A 19,124-nucleotide genomic window follows, 5' to 3' on the forward strand; every position below is an offset into this window, starting at 1 on the left:
GCTGTATGGGCGTTTTGCGTGGCAACTCAAGCCACGTACGTAGGCATCACTACCGGCATATGCGAAACTATTTCCCGCGAGAGGAGCGGCTGCTAGCAACAATATAAAGCAAACCCCCCAAAACAACGTACATTATTTCATAATTTCATGTCGGACAACATCTTCCTCCTATAATTTATGTGAGTCCATGGCCAGCTGTCTTCTTAAGCATACACAACTGTAGTGTAAACGCAAAGTTGACATGATCTAATATGCATTAGTGAACGTATACTTATATTATGCTGTTGTTATCTCTTGCATAACATGATCTGATCATCAGCACCATGGACGAGGAGTGTGTGGTGTTGATGCCCCGGGTCTGTAAGGTGCTGGCGGCCCTGGACAAGCCTCTACATGACGACACCAGCCTGGAGAAAATGCTGGACTGGTTCACTGGGCTGACTAGAGATGGTTAGTGCTGCCTGCTTGACCACCGTGGTGTTAAATAATACTAGTTTCCACCCCCATTTGTATTACTTTTATTTCTACACAAAGTCTGTTCAAAAGAATTGAATACAGGACCACAATGGCCCTCAATGCATTTTGTGTTCATCCTTTAGCACCACTGTAATAATCGTTCCACTGTACTATTTCAAACTTTTAATAAAGTATTCAATCAACCAATCAATAAATCAATCAGTGGTGTGGAGTTCCAGTTTGCTTTTGCTTTTGTGGATGAAGATGGGAAGAGGTGAAGACAGTAGCCTAATTGATATGAATACAGCTCTTTGCTGAACCGGAAGGTTTATTGATTAGGTATCTGTTCAATGGTCCTACAACACATTCATTAACCTGTTCTCTTGGTGTAGTAGGATCCCTACTGGAGGTGTGTCCCTGTCTGCCTATCTTCATAAACTCTGTGATCCACAACACCACGGCAGACCCCGGCGTCATCTCCTTCACTCTCAAACTAACAGGATTGTTGGCTGACAGCGAGGACAGCTTTAAACTGCTGCAGGTACAGCAATGTTTACAACACTCGACTCACTGACAATGTTATTCATATAATAACACGCACTAGTTTGTTGTGCACTGAATGCAACACAAGAATGCTCGCCCCAGGTCAAATCCGGCTTGGAACGGTTGCCACCAGGTATAGCTAAACATAACCTCAGTAAAACTATGCCTGAACCTAACCTTATTCCTAAAGCTAACCTCAGTAAACTATGCCTAAACCTAACCTTATTCCTAAACTTAACATCATCAAAACTATGCCTAAAGGTGGTTGCACACTGCTGCGTTTTTCGTTGCGAAATGCGTTTTTCAGGGCAAGGAGAGAGAGAGAGATAGATAGCGCAAGGGACCGAGTGGTGCGCGAAACGGGCGGCAGTGTGCAAACGTGACTGACATAACGTGAGGTAGATTTTTTATTTGCAGGCTCCGAAATTCACTCCGATATTCGGCCCGAAAAACGCAGCAGTGTGCAACCAGCTTAACCCTGAACTTATAATTCCTAACATTAACGTCAGTCAAACAAATATAAGAATCCCTGGGCACGATCTGTCCAGTGAAGAAGATGGGGGCGAATGTGTTTTGGGGCGAGCGTTCCGGTTCCCACTGAATGGCTTTGTGTTTTAAAGTTGTTGTGTTTTTTTTTCCTGCAATAGGAGCTGTCCATATTGAGCCTGGGATACAACTGTCAGCACTGGAAGGAAGCTGGACTCTGGGAGGATCCATGCGTGCGCATTGGCTGGATTCAGGGGTTAAGGAACATGCTGCAGCATCCAATGGCTCTCCGCTTCCTGACGGAAACAGGTGGGATTTGCAAGTGACGTCTCTCCAGAAATGATGATGAACCACATGAACCCTAGCTCTTGGGGGCGAACATTGGGAAAAAAAGCTGTTGTGAGCTGTGGATTTTGGCCAATGTTTTTAAGTGGTCAAATTAGGAAACACCTCAACAGAGTGCAGTCTAGTTTCACATATTTTCAAACATTTAAAAAAATATGGACATAGCAGATCTAAAACGCGTCAATATGTGACATGTTTTTTTCATAATCGTTCGTGACAGCCCTAACCATAACACCATGCATCATTATTGTCTTTTCTGACTCCTCAGAGCTCACCAAGACCCTCCTCCAGCTCCAGACAGACTCAAGTCTATTCGTTGCCTCGGCCGCCAATCAGCTCCTAGCCCATGTGCTGGTCTTCTTCCAGCCAGTCTCCTCTAAGGTACCCGCTGATGTGGAGAGAAAACAAAAAGATGGGCACACGACATGCACGGAAATGGAGCGTCTGGTCCTCGCCATGGAAACCAGCCCAGAGTACGCCGCCGTCACCATAGCAATCTTGGAGCACCTTAGGACGTCACTGGTTCCCAAGGAGAACGGACACCGCCACAACCTCCAGAACCTCAAGCTGCTGGCTCTGGTTTTTGCCCAGGCCAGGCCACCTCTCCGGGGCACGCTGCTCAGGACGGTCCCAGGCTCTCTGGAGGCCCTGGTCACAGCGGGCAACAGCCAGCTCACACAGCCTCTGATGGATGTCCTTCTGACTGCATACAGGTAGGTCTGTGTTAGCCTGGCATTAGCCAGAATGAGTGATAATGGTGATTCACTCACACGTTCCTCCACGAACGTGAGCGAATCCGCAGCCCTGAATTGGAAGAGGGACATACAGGTTTAGTTAGACACATTTCTTTACCGCCACGGCCTGTGGCCTTCATCAGGGTAATAAAAGCATGTCCTTGTCTTTCCCCAGTTGTCCTGACCCCAACGAGCAGGAGGTAGGCCGTCTTCTGTCAGCCATGTTGGATACCCACAAACCCTCTGACCGAATCCATGCTGCTGCAGCTGTCCTCCTTAGAGACCACCGGTAAGATTCACATTCACACATTCACTTCCCTTTTCCCTCAGGAAAGAGCAGAAATGTTGCAGACAGTTGCCAGAAACACAATGCAAAGTAGTACCCATTAAGTACAAAGAGTACAATATGATAGGATGTTACATTAAACTAAATTATTCCAGGGTCACCCACGTACAGTAAGTATCCACTGAGTAATAATGAGATTATTAAACCAATCATAGAACATGTAAAATCACCCACACACTAACTGTTCTAATTGCTAATCGCTTAAAAATCTTCAAACCTTAAAAGGTGTTGTTTTTGTTCCAGTGACTCAGTCCACACAACTAAGGCTGTAAGAATATTACTGCTGCCCCTTGATGTTATCACTGGCCTGTCTCTACTGGACCCACAAACTCCAGGTAACACCCACTCACAGACACGTATACGTACATATCATTTTAATTACATACAGCTACAAGAAGAAAAAAAATGTTTGTGCCTGTACACAATAAGGGGATAAATAAAAGAAGGGGATGAATGAAAAAGAGATTACAAACCAACAAATCGTAGGAAAACAACAACAAAAAAACAATTTAACAGAACAATGTCGCAATTCTATATACCAATATAAGCCTATTTCCTGGCAAACAGCTGGTGGACATGTCCTGGTGAAAGCTTTTATTTATTCATTCATTCATTCATTCATTCTGTAACTGTTATTGTTTGGTGTGTCATCTTCTGTGGTGCAATGTGTTTTTCAGAAGATCAGCGGTCTTCAATGGCTGAACTGCTGATCAACAAGAGTGCGTGCATCTCCATCCTGTGTGTGTGTCTGGCACACACAACATGCATCATGCTCGCGGTGAGACTGACACACACACATACACACACACACCACTTTCTCCTATGAAGGCAGCAGATATTTGGGCATCAGTTTGCACTCCGGGTGTAACGGTTAACTAATCGATTTAATCGATTATTTAAAAGAAATACAAACCCTTAAAACGCCCTAATGGCGATTAGCGACCAGCAGGTCGACAGAGCTTCTAAATACAGCACAGTTGGCACAACTGGAAATTGCAGGGGGTAACTTCCTTACGGCACTTGGTGTACTTTACTTGCCCTGGTGGAATGTGTCCTTCTTGTTTGCTGGTTTCACACTCACTCAAAACAATTGTTAATAGAAAAAACTGTAAACTGAAAATGACTGACATCCCTAGTTGGAACCTTTGTATTTCTTATGTACAGCATATAAAAACATAGTCTCTCTCCCTCTCTCTCTCTCTCTCTCTCTCTCTCTCTCTCTCTCTCTCTCTCTCTCTCTCAGCCTCCTGACCTCCTCCCATCTCCTTCAGTCTCTATAACCATGGCGATTCTGTCGCTGCTGAGAATCAGTGGTGGCCACGCCCCTTCCCCTTCCATTGGCTTTAGTAAAGCGCACAGGAATGTGATTGGCTGTGGCAAGATCCAAAAGTGTGCTTTAGAGGCTCTGACTGCTCTCAGCTCCAGGCCAGGTAATTGTTTGTGTGTGTGTGCGTGCGTGCGTGTGTGAATGGAAGATGGAGCATGTTTGGCAAAGTAATAATGGGCTCTGTGTGTGTGTGTGTGTGTGTGTGTGTGTGTGTGTGTGTGTGTGTGTGTGTGTGTGTGTGTGTGTGTGTGTGTGTGTGTGTGTGTGTGTGTGTGTGTGTGTGTGTGTGTGTGTGTGTGTGTGTGTGTGTGTGTGTGTGTGTGTGTTTTAGGAGCCAAGGAGAAGATGTGGGAGGTGTTAACAGTTCTGATACAGTATCTACAGAACCCTGACTCTGACGCCACTGTAAGTTAAGAGTGAGTGTGTTTGTTTCTCTGTGTGTGTGTGTGCGTGTGCGTGTGCGTGTGTGTGTCAGAAGACAATAGTAGGTTTAAGCTCCACATTACACAGTGTAATGTGACATCACAGTACTTGGTGTTGTTTATATGGTATGATTTCTATTGTGACACAATACATACAGCATGTTAGTGAAATGAGTGTTGTCTGTGTGTGTTCCAGGTGTTGCAGAAGTGTTACCAGACCTTAGTGAGGTGGTTGAGTGTCTGTACAGATATCTCCTCCATGGGAGAACAGCTCAGACAAGGTAGAATAAACACATAATCATAATAATACCAAATAAATTACTACTTTAAATTGGTTAAAGTTATACCATGTAACTTTTTTTATAAAACAAATCTTAAAATTGTCCTCCTAACTGTTAAATCGCAAAAGTTTTAGAACACCCACTCCGTTATTTTCAGCTTCTAAAGCCTTCTCTTTATATGTTTTCTATGATCCTGACCGGAGCCCGGTTTTCGCGGAAAAATTACGAAGTGGGGTCGCTATCACAATAGGGCGGCCATATTTGTAGGCGCCCGTGTGTCTCTATACTCGGGTGAAGGAGTCCGTTTCTCCGGAATGCCTGAACGCACAGGAACCAGGGACCCCTCTAAAGATAGATCTCGGCGAGGTGGAGGCAGACGCGGGGGTGTGAGGCCCGCTCCGCGGCGAAAAACGGCCGAAAGACGCGACCGCGGTTTGCTCTAGAGCTACTGACCACTAGTTGAGCAACTTACACAGTATAGCTTTAACTAATTCAAAATCTTTAATAGAGCAAAATACAAACCTACTGTACAACTGTAAAACTATAAAAACACCAAGAATCATACCACGAGTAAGTAGAAATTACAGATAAATAAAATGTGACAATGCTTCACCACCTGCTTTAGATAGATAGATATTTAGATATAGATATATTACAAAGTTACAGAGAAGTATGAATAGAAAGAAATGTAACAGTGTACAGTAAAGAGCAGGGTACACCAAAGAAAGGAATATATACATAAAGTGTCAGAAACAGTCAATGCTCATTAGTGAAACAGCCATATATAAAAAAAAAAAAAAATAGCAATACTTAAGCACAACAATCAATATAGTGCCAAACAAAAGTGTCCATAACAGTCAATGCTAGTCAGTGCTACAAGTATCTCACCGCCATGCTTTATCGTGTGTGTTGTGCGTGCCCACCCAGATCTCCAGACGGCGGTGTGGAAGCGTGTGTGTGACATACGGTGGGAGGTTCGGGACTCCACAGTGGAGTTTTTGGGACAACTGGCCGCGGCGTCTGCGCTTCCAGACTCTGTCATCCCCCATACATGTACTCCTGAAGCTCTATTAGGCTGCAGTACCACGCCTCTCCTCGTGGAGGCATTGTGTGATCAGGAGAGCTATGTGAGAGCAAGTGCCATCTCAGCACTGGCACAGACAATGGCACAAAGCTGGCAGCAGGGGGCAGCAGTGACACAGGAACAGGTTCGTGGGGTTTTGAGATGGTCACATGAACATAGTTTTAACTTTATTAGACCTGGAATTATTTTATAATTTAGCTATTGAAAAATAGCAGATGTACAAGCTCGCTGTGAGCTTGTAGATTTGCTATTTTTGAAAAATCGTGAACATGTTTTCAAATCTTTGAACATATATTTTTCAAAGCAAACTTTTGTAACTCAAATCTCTGCTTCTGGGGGTCCCTGGAACAACATATTTTGAGATGGGGATCTGCGGCCAAATACATGTAATTTTGGGGTCCTTGACCTTGACACCACTGATTTAGAAAAAAGATTTAGAAGACACTTAGGCCTATAGAATCGGGTCAAAATAAAAGACTTGTTAAAAAATGGCAGAAAAGCTTGCAAAAGCTTGCAGCGCAGCACTCGGTGCTGCGCTGTGAGCTTGTATATCTGCTATTTTTCAATAGTTAAAGCATAAAATAATGGTCAAATTAATAAGGTCTAAATGGGTTTTAAATACACGGCTAATGTAAATATGTGTTCTTCTCTCCAGACTGACATTGTGAACAAACTCTTGGATATTCTGTCCCAGGACACGGAGGGCTTCCCCAGAAGAGCAGTCGTACAGTACTTCATTTCCTGGTTCTCTGCGCGGCCCTCCGGCGCCCTTCCTCCGCCGCCTTCCCTCCTTGCGTCGTCCGTGCGCGCCGTCCTGTCGCAGGGCAGCGCCGACCTGGACTGGGAGGTCAAGAGTCACACCCTGGAGCTGGCTCGGCTGCTGCTGGACGCGGCGCTCCCGGGGCCGGGCCCAGACGTGCACGGCGGCGCGACTCCCCAAGTCACACACCCCTACGCCGTGGCGTCTGACCAGGTCCACACTCCGCCACACACACACTCGCACACAGAGCAGGCGAACGGAACGTCTGTGGACGCTGCCTTGGCGGGCGTCTTGCAGCAGCTGGTCGAAGAGGGCTTGGTGACATCGTTATTGAGCGGTCTGTTTGACTGCGACAGACCCGTGGCCCTGAAAGCCTGCCAGCTGCTGATAAGACTCAGAGAGACCGTTTGCCCACCGCCGTCTGACGCGACCGCCGCCGCTGTGACGATCGCCACGGTGACCTGCGAGCTGCAAGGGTGGGGCTGGGGGCAGGAGATCAGGGAGTGCCTGGGGGTGAAGGGATGCGACCAGGCGGTCGCAACCGAGGTTGATTCCATGGATGGGGTGGTCGAGGGGGGCGCGAGCGAGCGAGCCGGCGTGGTGTGCGTGAGCGTGTGTGAGGTGTTGAGGTGTCTGGGTTTGGAGGAGAGGATGTCAGTTCTGACCCAGAGCAGCGACCACGTCCAGAACTCCCCTCTCTCTCTGCTGCAGGATATACTGACCGCTACGGACGCACAGTCTCACTCTGACACACTGGACGTCATAGTGGACTGTTATTGACACACACACAAACACACACACACACACACACACGCGCGCACACATTGTTCCAGACATTCCAGGTATTGGGTATTTTTCTTTCGAGTTGATTTTGATCACAGAGTGCTTTCAATCATCATATTTGTAAAATAAAAGTATGATGAATATATATTTCTGATATGTATTAAAGGACTTTTCTTATCTGATTCAACTATTGGGAATTGGGAACATCATTTGATCTCTCTTTCACTCTCTGTAATGTAGTATTGACTTTAGAATTGTTGACTTGATTGTGGTAACAAAACAGGACTAAGATCAAAAGGTTCCGCTAGCAGCCTCTAGGTTCTGTGTTGCTTCTTATAGATGTTATTCGTGTGACATCATCATACCTGGAAGTTATGCGGGAACGCCTACTGAGTGGCAAAAAAAAAACTACTTTCTGGCCTTGACAGCCCATACATCCAAACAGAAAAGTCCTATCTGATTGCATTAAACAACGTTAAAATGGTTTTGCCACTCGAATTGCCATTCACTTTATAAATGCGCATAACCTCTATTAACAACAAATTCTGTCTGAAGAGTGTGGCCAGAAGAAAAGCCATAGTATCACCGAACCAGCAGTGGTCAATAGTCTGGGGACTATGAGAATGTGCACACCAAAGTGAGCCATTCAAATGGTGATTTCTCTGCTTAAGCTATTATAAGCTGTAGTTTCAAAACCATTCACCCAATCTAATTAACCAATATCTAATTAATTTGCTATGATTCTCCTCTTTCATATATGAAAGGAAACTATGCGATTTGGTCACAAATGCGGCCAGTAGTTTCTGAGATATTCTGTTTGGGACCTAAATCGTCGTTCCATTCCGTCACTAGTGTGGTTATAATTCTGCCTTACTGTTATTACGAATGGTGTGTGTGAGTGAGAGGGAGCCAGAGAGGTTTCCCCAGAATGCATTTTGAAAGCAGTAACATCTCCAGATCACATCTGGAAGAGGGCAGATTGCATAAGGCAACACTGATTTCATGTTCAACCCTTTCTCGACTGATAATATCAGTACAATCTTTATTGAGTCGTCTTCTATTTTTTACCATCAGAGACAGATCTAATTTAGAGATGCCCAGACCCCAGACTATATATGTGCGAACACATGGAAAGGTGGTGTATAGGAAGCAGCCTGGAACTAACAGCCTGAAGTGGATCTTAACTTAAAAAGCCTTGTTAGAGAACATTTAGTATGCTTCAGCTCATCTCTGTTCAGGGTTAATGTAGTGCTCTCAAACTGGATGTCTTTTTTTATTCTCTAGTGGTAGGGCTCCTGTGTGTGTGTGTGTGTGTGTGTGCGTGCGTGCGTGCGTGCGTGTGCGTCTGTGTGTGTGTGTGTGTGTGTGTGTGTGTGTGTGAGAGATGGAGTTGCAACCTCCACGTGTTCGTTCACACGTTGGTCTATCTCAGTCACATGGATGAGCAGAAGGACACGTCCGTGCACAAAAGCTTTTCTCATTAACTAATGAGCACAGTGTGAGGGGCTGCTGCTGCTGTAGCAGCGCATGCACACGTCTGTCCATCACACTGGGACGGATCCTCTCATCCATCCTGTGCTCAGAGTGGTTCTGTCCTCTCCTCACTGCGCTTGCACTTCTCCGTCTTCACCCAGCAGTGTCTCGGTGGACTCCTGACTGCGAGCATCATGGAGGCTGTGGCACATTTCTCCTACGCAGCTTCGGAGCCAGATGAGCTCGGTTTTCACAAAGGGGACGTAATCAAGGTAGGATGTGTGTGTGTGTGTGTGTGTACAGTATGTGCATTGTGCATGCGTGTCCGTCCGACTGTCCGTCCATGTGTGTTATCTTTTTGTAGAGCTTTTTGCCCTCGGGGTGAAGGGTCAAGTGTTGGGGTCAGCAATGGGGTGTGTAAAGAATGAAGTCAGTGGCAACTGATGGCGCGTAGACGTTTGTTAACAAATTAATAAGACCTGAGACCGATTCTAAATCCTGACCTGAAGTTTTCTTTTTTTATCATCTTGCCATATACAGTATTGTTATTGTCAGGTAGAAACTGGAAACCTTGTATATCCAATACCGTTCCTTTTTTATTATTATTTAAAAAATGAAAAGAGACTATTTGCAGTACTTTTGTGCGACAGTCTTCTATGTATGACAAAGTAGGGCTTTAATTTATGAAAAAACAACACATTTGAAACTTACAAGGTTTCTGCCCAACAGTGACGATATAGTAGTATCAACTAAAATCACCACTGTGAAGTGAGCGCTGCTGCTGCGGATGATGATGATGATGATCATAGACCCAGTGGGGTTGTCACAAGAGGGGTCAAATACTGATGACAGGATACAATGGAAAAACACTTGGAAAAAGAATACTTAAAGAGAGAGTCATTTGGGATGAGGTGGGACATATGTGATGTGACAACAAACTTTGAGCCATTAGTCAGAATGTACAGATGTAGGCCACGCTTCAGACATAGAGTTACAGAGCTCAGATATTCTTTACATCTAGTGTGAAGTGAGGGGTGCTATTTATATAAGTTCTTTTCAATCACAACGTGTCCTGCAAAGCTTGGCCAATGGGACCCATGGTGCAAAAGAAACTTTGTGGCAGGAGCACTGCTCAAAAATGACACAGCTGCTTTCTTGGATTGAAAGGTATAACAACATAGTCTTTCCAGGTTTAAATGGGCTAATGCAAACCTACTGTGTGTGTACCTGTGTGTGTTGTAGGTGACAGAAATTGAGGATGATCCTAACTGGTTCACAGCGGAGATCCAGGGAAGGCGTGGCTATGTCCCAGAAAACTACATCTCCCTCCTGCCTCACCCGTAAGAAAACGTTCTTTATGCATACAGGACGTTGATACGGATAATCCCCCTTATTTGGGAATTTCCATAGAGGAATATGAATGACGTATGATGCAGCCACGCCTGGGTTCTGCCCTAATACGGTGAATACTACACCACTATATAGATGTAGGTATAGGCCAGTCGTCTGATGGAATATAGCGCAGTTCAGTAATATTGGTATTAAACAGTAATCAATACTGAATACCTGAATAGGTACACTTTGACTTTGAATTGCCTTAAATACTTATTTTATATCAATTACACGCCCCATGACACGTTAAATTGCTTTTTTTCTTTTTTTTTCTTTTTTGAATACCTGAGCCAATAATTTGGTAACCGACAGAATCTCAATGGAAACTCTTTGAGGTCGCCAGTCATCAAACTATTGACTACTGATAAACCCAGTGAATTCAAGGCTTCATGGGGTATGATAGAAAATACGTTGTTTTTTGGGTGAACTAATCCTTTAAGTAAGACTCACTGACTCAACTGACTTGATTCTAACCCAGACCAAAGACCCAGTGCCTCTCCCAGTGAATTATGTCATATTACGGTACGTAAATATGTAAATCTTTTCCCCTAAGATACACTATGTGTCACGAGGAAAACTTGAGAGAATAGTTGTTTCCATTAAGACAGATTGAAAATAACTTCATACTTGACATTTAACCACTTGAACCACAGCATCTCTATTCTGGGGGGAACATTCATTCACCAAAACTCTAGCTTGTAGATCGGCTATTTTTCGGACAGAGGTTTGGTGATTTGTCCTAATAAGTATAGGGGTTTTTAAGTGGTTAAACTGAAGCGATATTGATAAATTCCAAATATTATCGAAGTATTCTGTGGCACCCCTGTACTTGTGTCACGGTCACGGCACCCTAGGTTGCCAGACCAGTCACTCACTTTGAGTCAATTGGGTAGAAAAAGATCAGAGGAGGGGGGTAAAAGGTTGTTTAAAACTGTGAAATCAAATATTCTTCCAGCATCCGTCTCTTTATATGGTACCTGGTGAATACAATGTGTGTGTGCTGCTGTACCTGTGTGTACTGTGTAGGTGGTTTGCAGGCCGTGTGTCCAGACAGGAGGCTGAGCAGCGGCTTCGTTGGCAGGTCTGTGGAGCCTTCCTGGTCAGGGAGAGTGAGAGCGCCCCGGGAGAGTTCTCTGTCTCCGTCAGGTCAGTGGATTCACCTACCGTAGCTCACCTCACACACACACACACACACACGCACGCACACACACACGCACACACTCACACACACACACACACACACAAACACCCTCGCACACGCACGCACATACACACACACACACACACACACACACACACACACACAATGTGTTTTAATTGTGCTCCTTTTTATTTTGGAATTTGTGCAACCTATAGGGATGGGACGATGATGGTTATTATCGTTTATCGTGATAAAAAAAAAACTAAAAACTAAACGTATCGTGGAGATTGAAATATATCGTGAAATTATCCTCTGTCATTCACCTTTTATTTTTGAGCTTCATATCTGGTACCATTTAAATTTTATAATTGGTAAAACTGACCTGAAAATAACGTACTTTTTTCACTCTCTACCAAATCTCTTTGCCAAAAAATAGCCGATCTACAAGCTCACAACACGTTGTGAGCTTTTAGATCAGCTATTTTCTGGAAAATGTTCCGCCCCAGGATAATGGATGTTGGGGATATTTTCATCGCGATAATATTGTAAAACGCAATTTCTTTGGTCACAAAAATCGTGACATGAAACCTTCATATCGTCCCATGCAACCTAAACTAGAAAGGGAATTCTAGGAAATTGCAAGTGTGGTTGCACTGACACGAACCGCAGGGAATCCACTGGGAAATGAATTCTGTCGTAGCATTTATATTAGATATTGTGATGTCAAGTGAAGCATGACCAATCCTGTCTGATTGGACATTATTATTGTCCAATCAGAAAAGGGACAGAAAAGGTTGTGAGCTTGGAGGTCGGCTATTTTCAGTGCTTGATACCACACTGAACTAAGCATGATCAAATCAATACTGGAGATGTGGCGTAACGGCATGGATTTATACACAGAGAGGGCAATTCTTTCAACATAAGATGCTGCAAGTTCAGGAGAGTTTGGACAAGGCAGTTCTCTTGAATGCTGCCTTCAAGTATGGCATGGAAAGATGGCATTTGCATTTCTTTCACCATAGTAAAAGCTGCATTCATGGTCTAGAGAGAGGGCACTTTTTACAGACAGATGAAAGGGCAGGGGCTCAAGCCCCCTTTGATGTCTGTGTGCACGTGCATGGACATGTGAAACTAAAAGCTTTATACAAGCCCTATGAGGATCAAATGGCACTGTTAATATTTAACAACCAATATCATCTGTCCTGCCATTTCTTCTCATCTGGCCGTTGTGTTTGTGTAAGTGTGATGTTAACACAGCAGTCAGTGAAGGAGATAGCACTGACACAGGGTTCAGTGGATTTGTCGACCGGGATGAATAATACAGGCATCTGTGATGGTGCATGAACGGGCAATTTTCTGCTCGTTACAGTTTAGTTTTTGCACTTCTGCTGTTTTGTCTTGCGTAAAACGCTGAACACATTATCCATTTCCCAGCAGCCGTGTTCCCCACTCTCAGTGTGGGTCAGGGACAGGGAAGGGCGGAGGAGGAACACTATTTAAATTTGTTCTATGACGATTCAAGCCAGGACTAAAAATACCAGCGTCACACAAAGACAGTTCTTTCAAAGTATAAGAGAGAGAGAGAGAGAGAGAGAGAGAGAGAGAGAGAGAGAGAGAGAGAGAGAGAGAGAGAGAGAGAGAGAGAGAGAGAGAGAGAGAGAGAGAGTGTGTGTGTGTGTGTGTGTGTGTGTGTGTGTGTGTGTGTGTGTGTGTGTGTGTGTGTGTGTGTGTGTGTGTGTGTGTGTGTGTGTGTGTGTGTGTGTGTGTGTGTGTGTGTGTGTGTGTGTGTGTGTGTGTGTGTGTGTGTGTGTGTGTGTGTGCGTGCGTGTGCGCGCGCGCGCGTGTGCGTGCGTGTGACTGAGTGTGTGTGTGCGCTAGGGTTAATTAATTTGGGTCATGAATGTGACGTGGGACACTTTTAATCATTGAGGATAAATTAAATGTAATCATTGAGGATAAGTTGAATAATCAGGACATTATATAACACCCAAAGACCATATGATGTAATGTACAGTAGGTACAATATGGCATTCACACACACACACACACACACACACACACACACACACACACAGACACACACACACACACACACACACACACACACACACACACACACACACACACACACACACACACGTTTTGTTTTGTTACGAGGCACAAAGGAGATTTTTCTCACATCTGAACATCTGTCTGTCTGGAAGGCTTATGATTACAGTACATAATTACCAACACACAATAAACAAGAAGGCATTAACACACACACACACACACACACACACACACACACACACACACACACACACACATCACAATGCTATACCCATATTCGACCAGAAGAAGCTGTTTCGAGACATATTTCAGAGTACATTATTTCATTCGGGGAAAAAAAAGTTAAATAGCAGCAATGCTCCTCTGAACCATACATTACATGAGCAAACTACACTGTGTTTTACTGTGTTACTTTTACAATTGCGAAATTCCTTGAAATGTAATGTTTTTAGCTACATTTTGATATTTAGCCAACTAAGACTAGTCTGAATGGTGTGTTACCCAACCATAAGATTCAGATATTTGCTGTCAAAAGTAGACTAAAACCCTAAGATTTGGGTATTTAGTCGACTAGACTAAACAATTTCAGAAGACTAAAACTGAAACTAGATGTGTGTTATTCATAAGACTGATTGAATTTGATATAAAAATGAACACTGGTGTGTGTGTGTGTGTGTGTGTGTGTGTGTGTGTGTGTGTGTGTGTGTGTGTGTGTGTGTGTGTGTGTGTGTGTGTGTGTGTGTGTGTGTGTGTGTGTGTGTGTGTGTGCGTGCGTGCGTGCGTGCGTGCGTGTGCGTGACTTGCAGCTACGGCGACATGGTGGAACACTTCCGGGTCCTGGAGGGGGCGGGTCAGTACTGCGTGTGGGACGAGTCCTTCCTCTCCCTCAACCGCCTCGTGGACTTCTACCGAACGCACAGCATCGCCGTGGACCGCACGGTGTGCCTGAGGGATCTGCCCCTGCCCGCCGACCCCGCGTCCGACCCCGGCCCCAACAACCCCTACCCTCCCAACCCTTACAGCAGCAGCAGCCGTCGGCAGTGTCGCCCCGTCCCCCAGAGAGACCCCTCGCCCAGCCTGCTTGAAACTGGTTTGGGGGTAAGGGCGGTATTAAATGTTAATATGACATGTTGTTAAGTGTTAATAGCATTCCGCTCGATGCACACAAAAGAGCCTTTCTGTGTGTGAGTTTGCACTGCCGCGCCCCTGGCCAGCCGGGGTGCCTGATGGAGGGAAGGGGAAAGGAACTGGTTGGAATAACGTGTTCCAACCGGGGAAACTCCCCCTCTGTCGGGTGAAAAGATGCAGCTTGGACTCCTCATACATAGAAGGAAGCATGAAGGGGGCACGGTGGCACAGTCGCTAGCGCTGTCACCTCATAGCTCGAAGGTCCTTGGTTTGATTCCCGCTAGGGACTCTGTGGGCGTGTTCTCTCCTCCGCGTCATCAGTGCCCACACCCTAGGTGGGGTTGGCAAAAGGGCCTTTCAGTGTGGAGTTTGCATGTTCCCCCCTTGTCACCTAGGGTAGAAATGTACCCTAAAAAATCAAACCTCGGTTCGAAGTGGAGCGGTGAATCTGAGCAGCTATACCCTGTGTGTGTGTGTGTGTGCGTGTGTGTGTGTGTGTGTGTGTGTGTGTGTGTGTGTGTGTGTGTGTGTGTGTGTGTGTGTGTGTGTGTGTGTGTGTGTGTGTGTGGTGAGTGTGCCTGGCCTGCACAAAACAGCGCCCCTCTTTAACTAGTGTGTTGTGTGTGGCCACTCAAGGTATTGCCAGGCTACGGACGGACGGACACGGCCAGCCAGCCAGCCAGCCACATACCCACGGACATACCTGTCTATTGGGAGCGCTTTCACCGCTCCAAAAAAAAACATGCAGTAATGCTGGTCTCTATACTACCTCCCCCTGGCCAGCTGGGGCGCCTGACAGAGGGGAAAGGAACTGGTTGGAATAAAGTGTTGTTCCTATCACGCACTACGTCCAGCCGGGTAAACTCCCACCTGTCAGGTGAAAAGAAGCAGCTTGGACTCCTCATGCATAGAAGGAAGCATGAGGTCAGTCCATTGCTCTCCCCAGGTTGGCTGAGGGAATGTAGCGCCCAGGATTACATTAGACAATTGGCACTGGGTGAAAAATGGTTTACAAAATCGTGGGATAAAAATTATGAAGTAAAAAAAGGAAGCATGAGGTCAGTCCGTTGCTCTCCCCAGGTTGGCAGGGGGTTTGTCACTGGACAAACCCCTTACTTTGTCTGCTTTAACCTATCCTCTGTGTGTGTGTGTGTGTGTGTGTGTGTGTGTGTGTGTGTGTGTGTGTGTGTGTGTGTGTGTGTGTGTGTGTGTGTGTGTGTGTGTGTGTGTGTGTGTGTCTGCAGAGACCACGTGTGGCTCAGGCCTTGTGTGACTACACCCCCCCTCACATGGCTCACCTCCACTTCCTGCGCGGTGACATCATCAACCTGCTGGACTGCAGCTCCGACTCGCTGAGCTGGAGGGGCCGCTGCCGCGGCAGAGTGGGGGTCTTCCCGCCAGAGTTTGTACAGCCGGTGTACCACTGACACCCCCCCCCCCCCCCCCCCCCCTGTCAAAACCAACGGTCTCTCACCTGATTGTATATCACTCCTGTCCCGCGGCTGTTGGCCCGCTTGCGTGTTTTGCTTCTGTCTATTCTATGCATTTCCTTATTTGTCGAGGTCGATTCTGGAGGGTTGTTAAAATCTCATCAATCTCAAAAACATACATAGCGTAAAAAAAGAACTAGAGCCCAACCGATGCCGGCATTTTCCGTGTCCCAATGCTGATCCTGGTCCATGCTGATACTGATGTTCTGACAAGCAAAAAGTGCCAAATTCCCTAACCAATTTTAAAAGAGTTAGCTATTGATTAAAGTCATTTCAGCCATTTGAGAACTTTTCCTAGAATGTATCTTATTTACGCCCAATTTAAAAATGTAAAAAAATATCCAACCTAGAAGCCCCGGGCTATTTAGACTGTGTCAAAGGGCATGTTCCTATTACATTATTTTTAAGTGGACTAGCATTGCTTTTGCTGGCCCTGCTCAAGAACAGGGTTACAGTAACCCAACTTTTCAGGGTTAGCCTCAGAAATGGCCTAAAGTGTGAACTGTTGTAGATTTTGTGGAATTGTCATTGACCAGTGGTGGAAAAAGTACTAAAATTTGTATAGGTATCAAATTATCAATAGTGCAATGTAGGAAAACTCTGTTACAAGTAAAATGATGGAATTCAAAAGTATTGGCATCAAAAAAAGTAAGTATGGCGTTTTACTTGTACTGTATATAAATTATACTTAAAAAGGGATAAAATCCTTTGGTAGTTTTTTCATCTATTCAGGCTTTTGGGAACACCTCAGACAGTTTTTAAGTTGCTTGACTCTGTATTTAGATATTTGGTTGTCTATTGATTTAATAAGACACGCACCCTTCCTATACAAACCCATTGTAACTTCAAACTCCATTTGAACCATGATGGATTCATCAAAAACACCTGTCCTTTTTTTGGGGGATTCATACTGGATACGTTAACAGACTGTTTTTTTTTTTTTTTTTTTTTTTTCTCACTAGTTTGGGTCCCAGGCAAACTTCTAATTTATCTTTTGGGTCACAAGCTAAAAAGTTTGGGAACCACTGATATACATGGTTTTTGGTTTCAAATGCGGGCCTGCATTCACTCAGTTGACTGCACACTCTAGCTTTGATGCACAGATCTTTATTGATAGAAAATAAGAATAAAAAAGAATGAAGCTTTGTTGAGGGTGAATCTTTTTCTATTTCAATTATCCTGCACTTCTACAACACTGTTATCTAAATTATGAACACCTAGGAGATATTAAAGGCACAAACAGACAATAAATACAAACGATACATCATTACAAAATACCGTAAATCAAAGTGAACAATTAGGGCCTTAAACAAGTTACAATTAACATTATGGAAACAAGCTTGTTTTCTTCATAGATTAATCTCTGGGGTGAATTGCATTAATTCCTGAAGTTTAGGCTGAACCATCTTGTTATTGGGGGGGGGCATCTGATAAATGGGCCAATGTTGCTGAGCTTTAAGCTTCTCCAGCAGACACTAGACACTGTGCATGGTGGTCTAAAGGCACATGAAGAAGTTAAAATAAAGTGTTTTAAATCATTACGTTATCTGCCACTCTTTTCTATGTACAGTCAGTAACCCAATGTACTGTGACCCAATTCAAGTAGGCCTACAATCTGCTGTACATCATAACGGAGTAAACGGACCCAAACACACCTCCAAGACAACCACTGCCTTAATAAAGGAGCTGAGGGTAAAGGTGATGGACTGGACAAGCATGTCTCCATATTGTGCATCTGTGGGGCATCCTCAAACAAAGGGTGGATGAGCGCAAGGTCTCTAACATCCACCAGCTCCGTGATGTCGTCGTGGAAGAGGGTTCCAGTGGCAACCTGTGAAGCTCTGGTGAACTCCATGACCAAGAGAGTTAAGGCAGTAGGCCTAATGGAAATGTGGCCACAAAGAAATATTGATTGATATCCAAACTGACTGTACACTGACTACTTTACATTGTATCAAAGTGTCATTTCTTCAGTGTTGTCCCATGAAAAGATAATTAGAGGGGTGTACTCACTTTTGTGAGATACTATACACACACACACACACACACACACACACACACACATACACACATACACACACACACAAAGAGAGAGATTTGGGGAACATTGGGAATTGATAATAGTTAGAAAATGAACTTGATCCTTCACATTTTCACTGGATCTTATGTTTTAAATTCTCTTGTAAATGAAAAAAAAAACAAGAAAAAAAAACGTAGCAAACCTGCCCACCGGTGATGACCCCCTGCAGTCCAGCAGGTGCAGATTGATGATGTCACCACGAAGGAAGTGGAGGTGAGCCGTGTGAGGGGGGGGGGGTCAACACACACACACACACACACAGGATAGGATAAAGCAGACAGTGATGTCAGAACAAGTAGGCATGCACACACGCGCGCACACACACACACACACACCTCATAAACCTTAACATGCAAGTGTGCCAGACTTCATTCCTCAACCTGTTTCTTTGTTTAGATTTTCACACTGATGAAAGCAGACATGCACCACCAGCGTGGGAAAAGCCTCATAAAATATGTAAGTCAACAAGGTATGGGCTCCCTCATTAAAGTCAACAACACACACAAGTGTAAGGAGACACGCAAGTTCCACACCTTACATTACATGTATACACATTTATTGTAACAGTAATCTATTGGATAAAACTTGAGCGGTGGTCACACCACTCCTATACAGAGCTTTGTGTGTATGTATGTATGTGTCTGTCTGTATGTAGCCTAATACCTTTGCTGACCACACACACACACTGTTATGCAGGCCAGGCACACTGACACACGCACGCAGCCGAGCAGAGTAGCCAAGTATTTCCCGCTTTTTCTCCCCAATATCGTAGTTTTTCCAATTGATTCCTCCCCACACACA

At 44.8% G+C, this 19,124-nt stretch overlaps 2 protein-coding genes across 2 annotated transcripts; both read left to right on the forward strand.

Annotated features, from left to right (window-relative positions):
- Nucleotides 1–323: 323 nt before the first annotated feature.
- brat1 (BRCA1-associated ATM activator 1) lies at nt 324–7,619 on the forward strand (the record flags this gene model as incomplete). Its single annotated transcript, XM_080721848.1, has 12 exons — nt 324–450; nt 852–997; nt 1,647–1,794; nt 2,099–2,543; nt 2,740–2,853; nt 3,154–3,245; nt 3,588–3,688; nt 4,154–4,340; nt 4,569–4,642; nt 4,856–4,940; nt 5,868–6,148; nt 6,680–7,619. 12 exons carry the CDS (start codon nt 324–326, stop codon nt 7,562–7,564), a joined length of 2,685 nt encoding a protein of 894 aa, XP_080577974.1. The 3' UTR covers nt 7,565–7,619.
- Nucleotides 7,620–9,234: 1,615 nt separating this feature from the next.
- On the forward strand, nt 9,235–16,180 carry LOC308282132 (GRB2-related adapter protein-like; the record flags this gene model as incomplete). The annotated part of the gene is made up of 5 exons (XM_080722476.1): nt 9,235–9,312; nt 10,283–10,380; nt 11,459–11,578; nt 14,432–14,723; nt 15,998–16,180. 5 exons carry the CDS (start codon nt 9,235–9,237, stop codon nt 16,178–16,180), a joined length of 771 nt encoding a protein of 256 aa, XP_080578602.1.
- Nucleotides 16,181–19,124: the final 2,944 nt, after the last annotated feature.

This window comes from Nannobrachium achirus (genome assembly GCF_963921795.1).
Source record: "Nannobrachium achirus genome assembly, chromosome: 3".
In the NCBI taxonomy this organism is placed as follows: Eukaryota; Metazoa; Chordata; class Actinopteri; order Myctophiformes; family Myctophidae; genus Nannobrachium; species Nannobrachium achirus.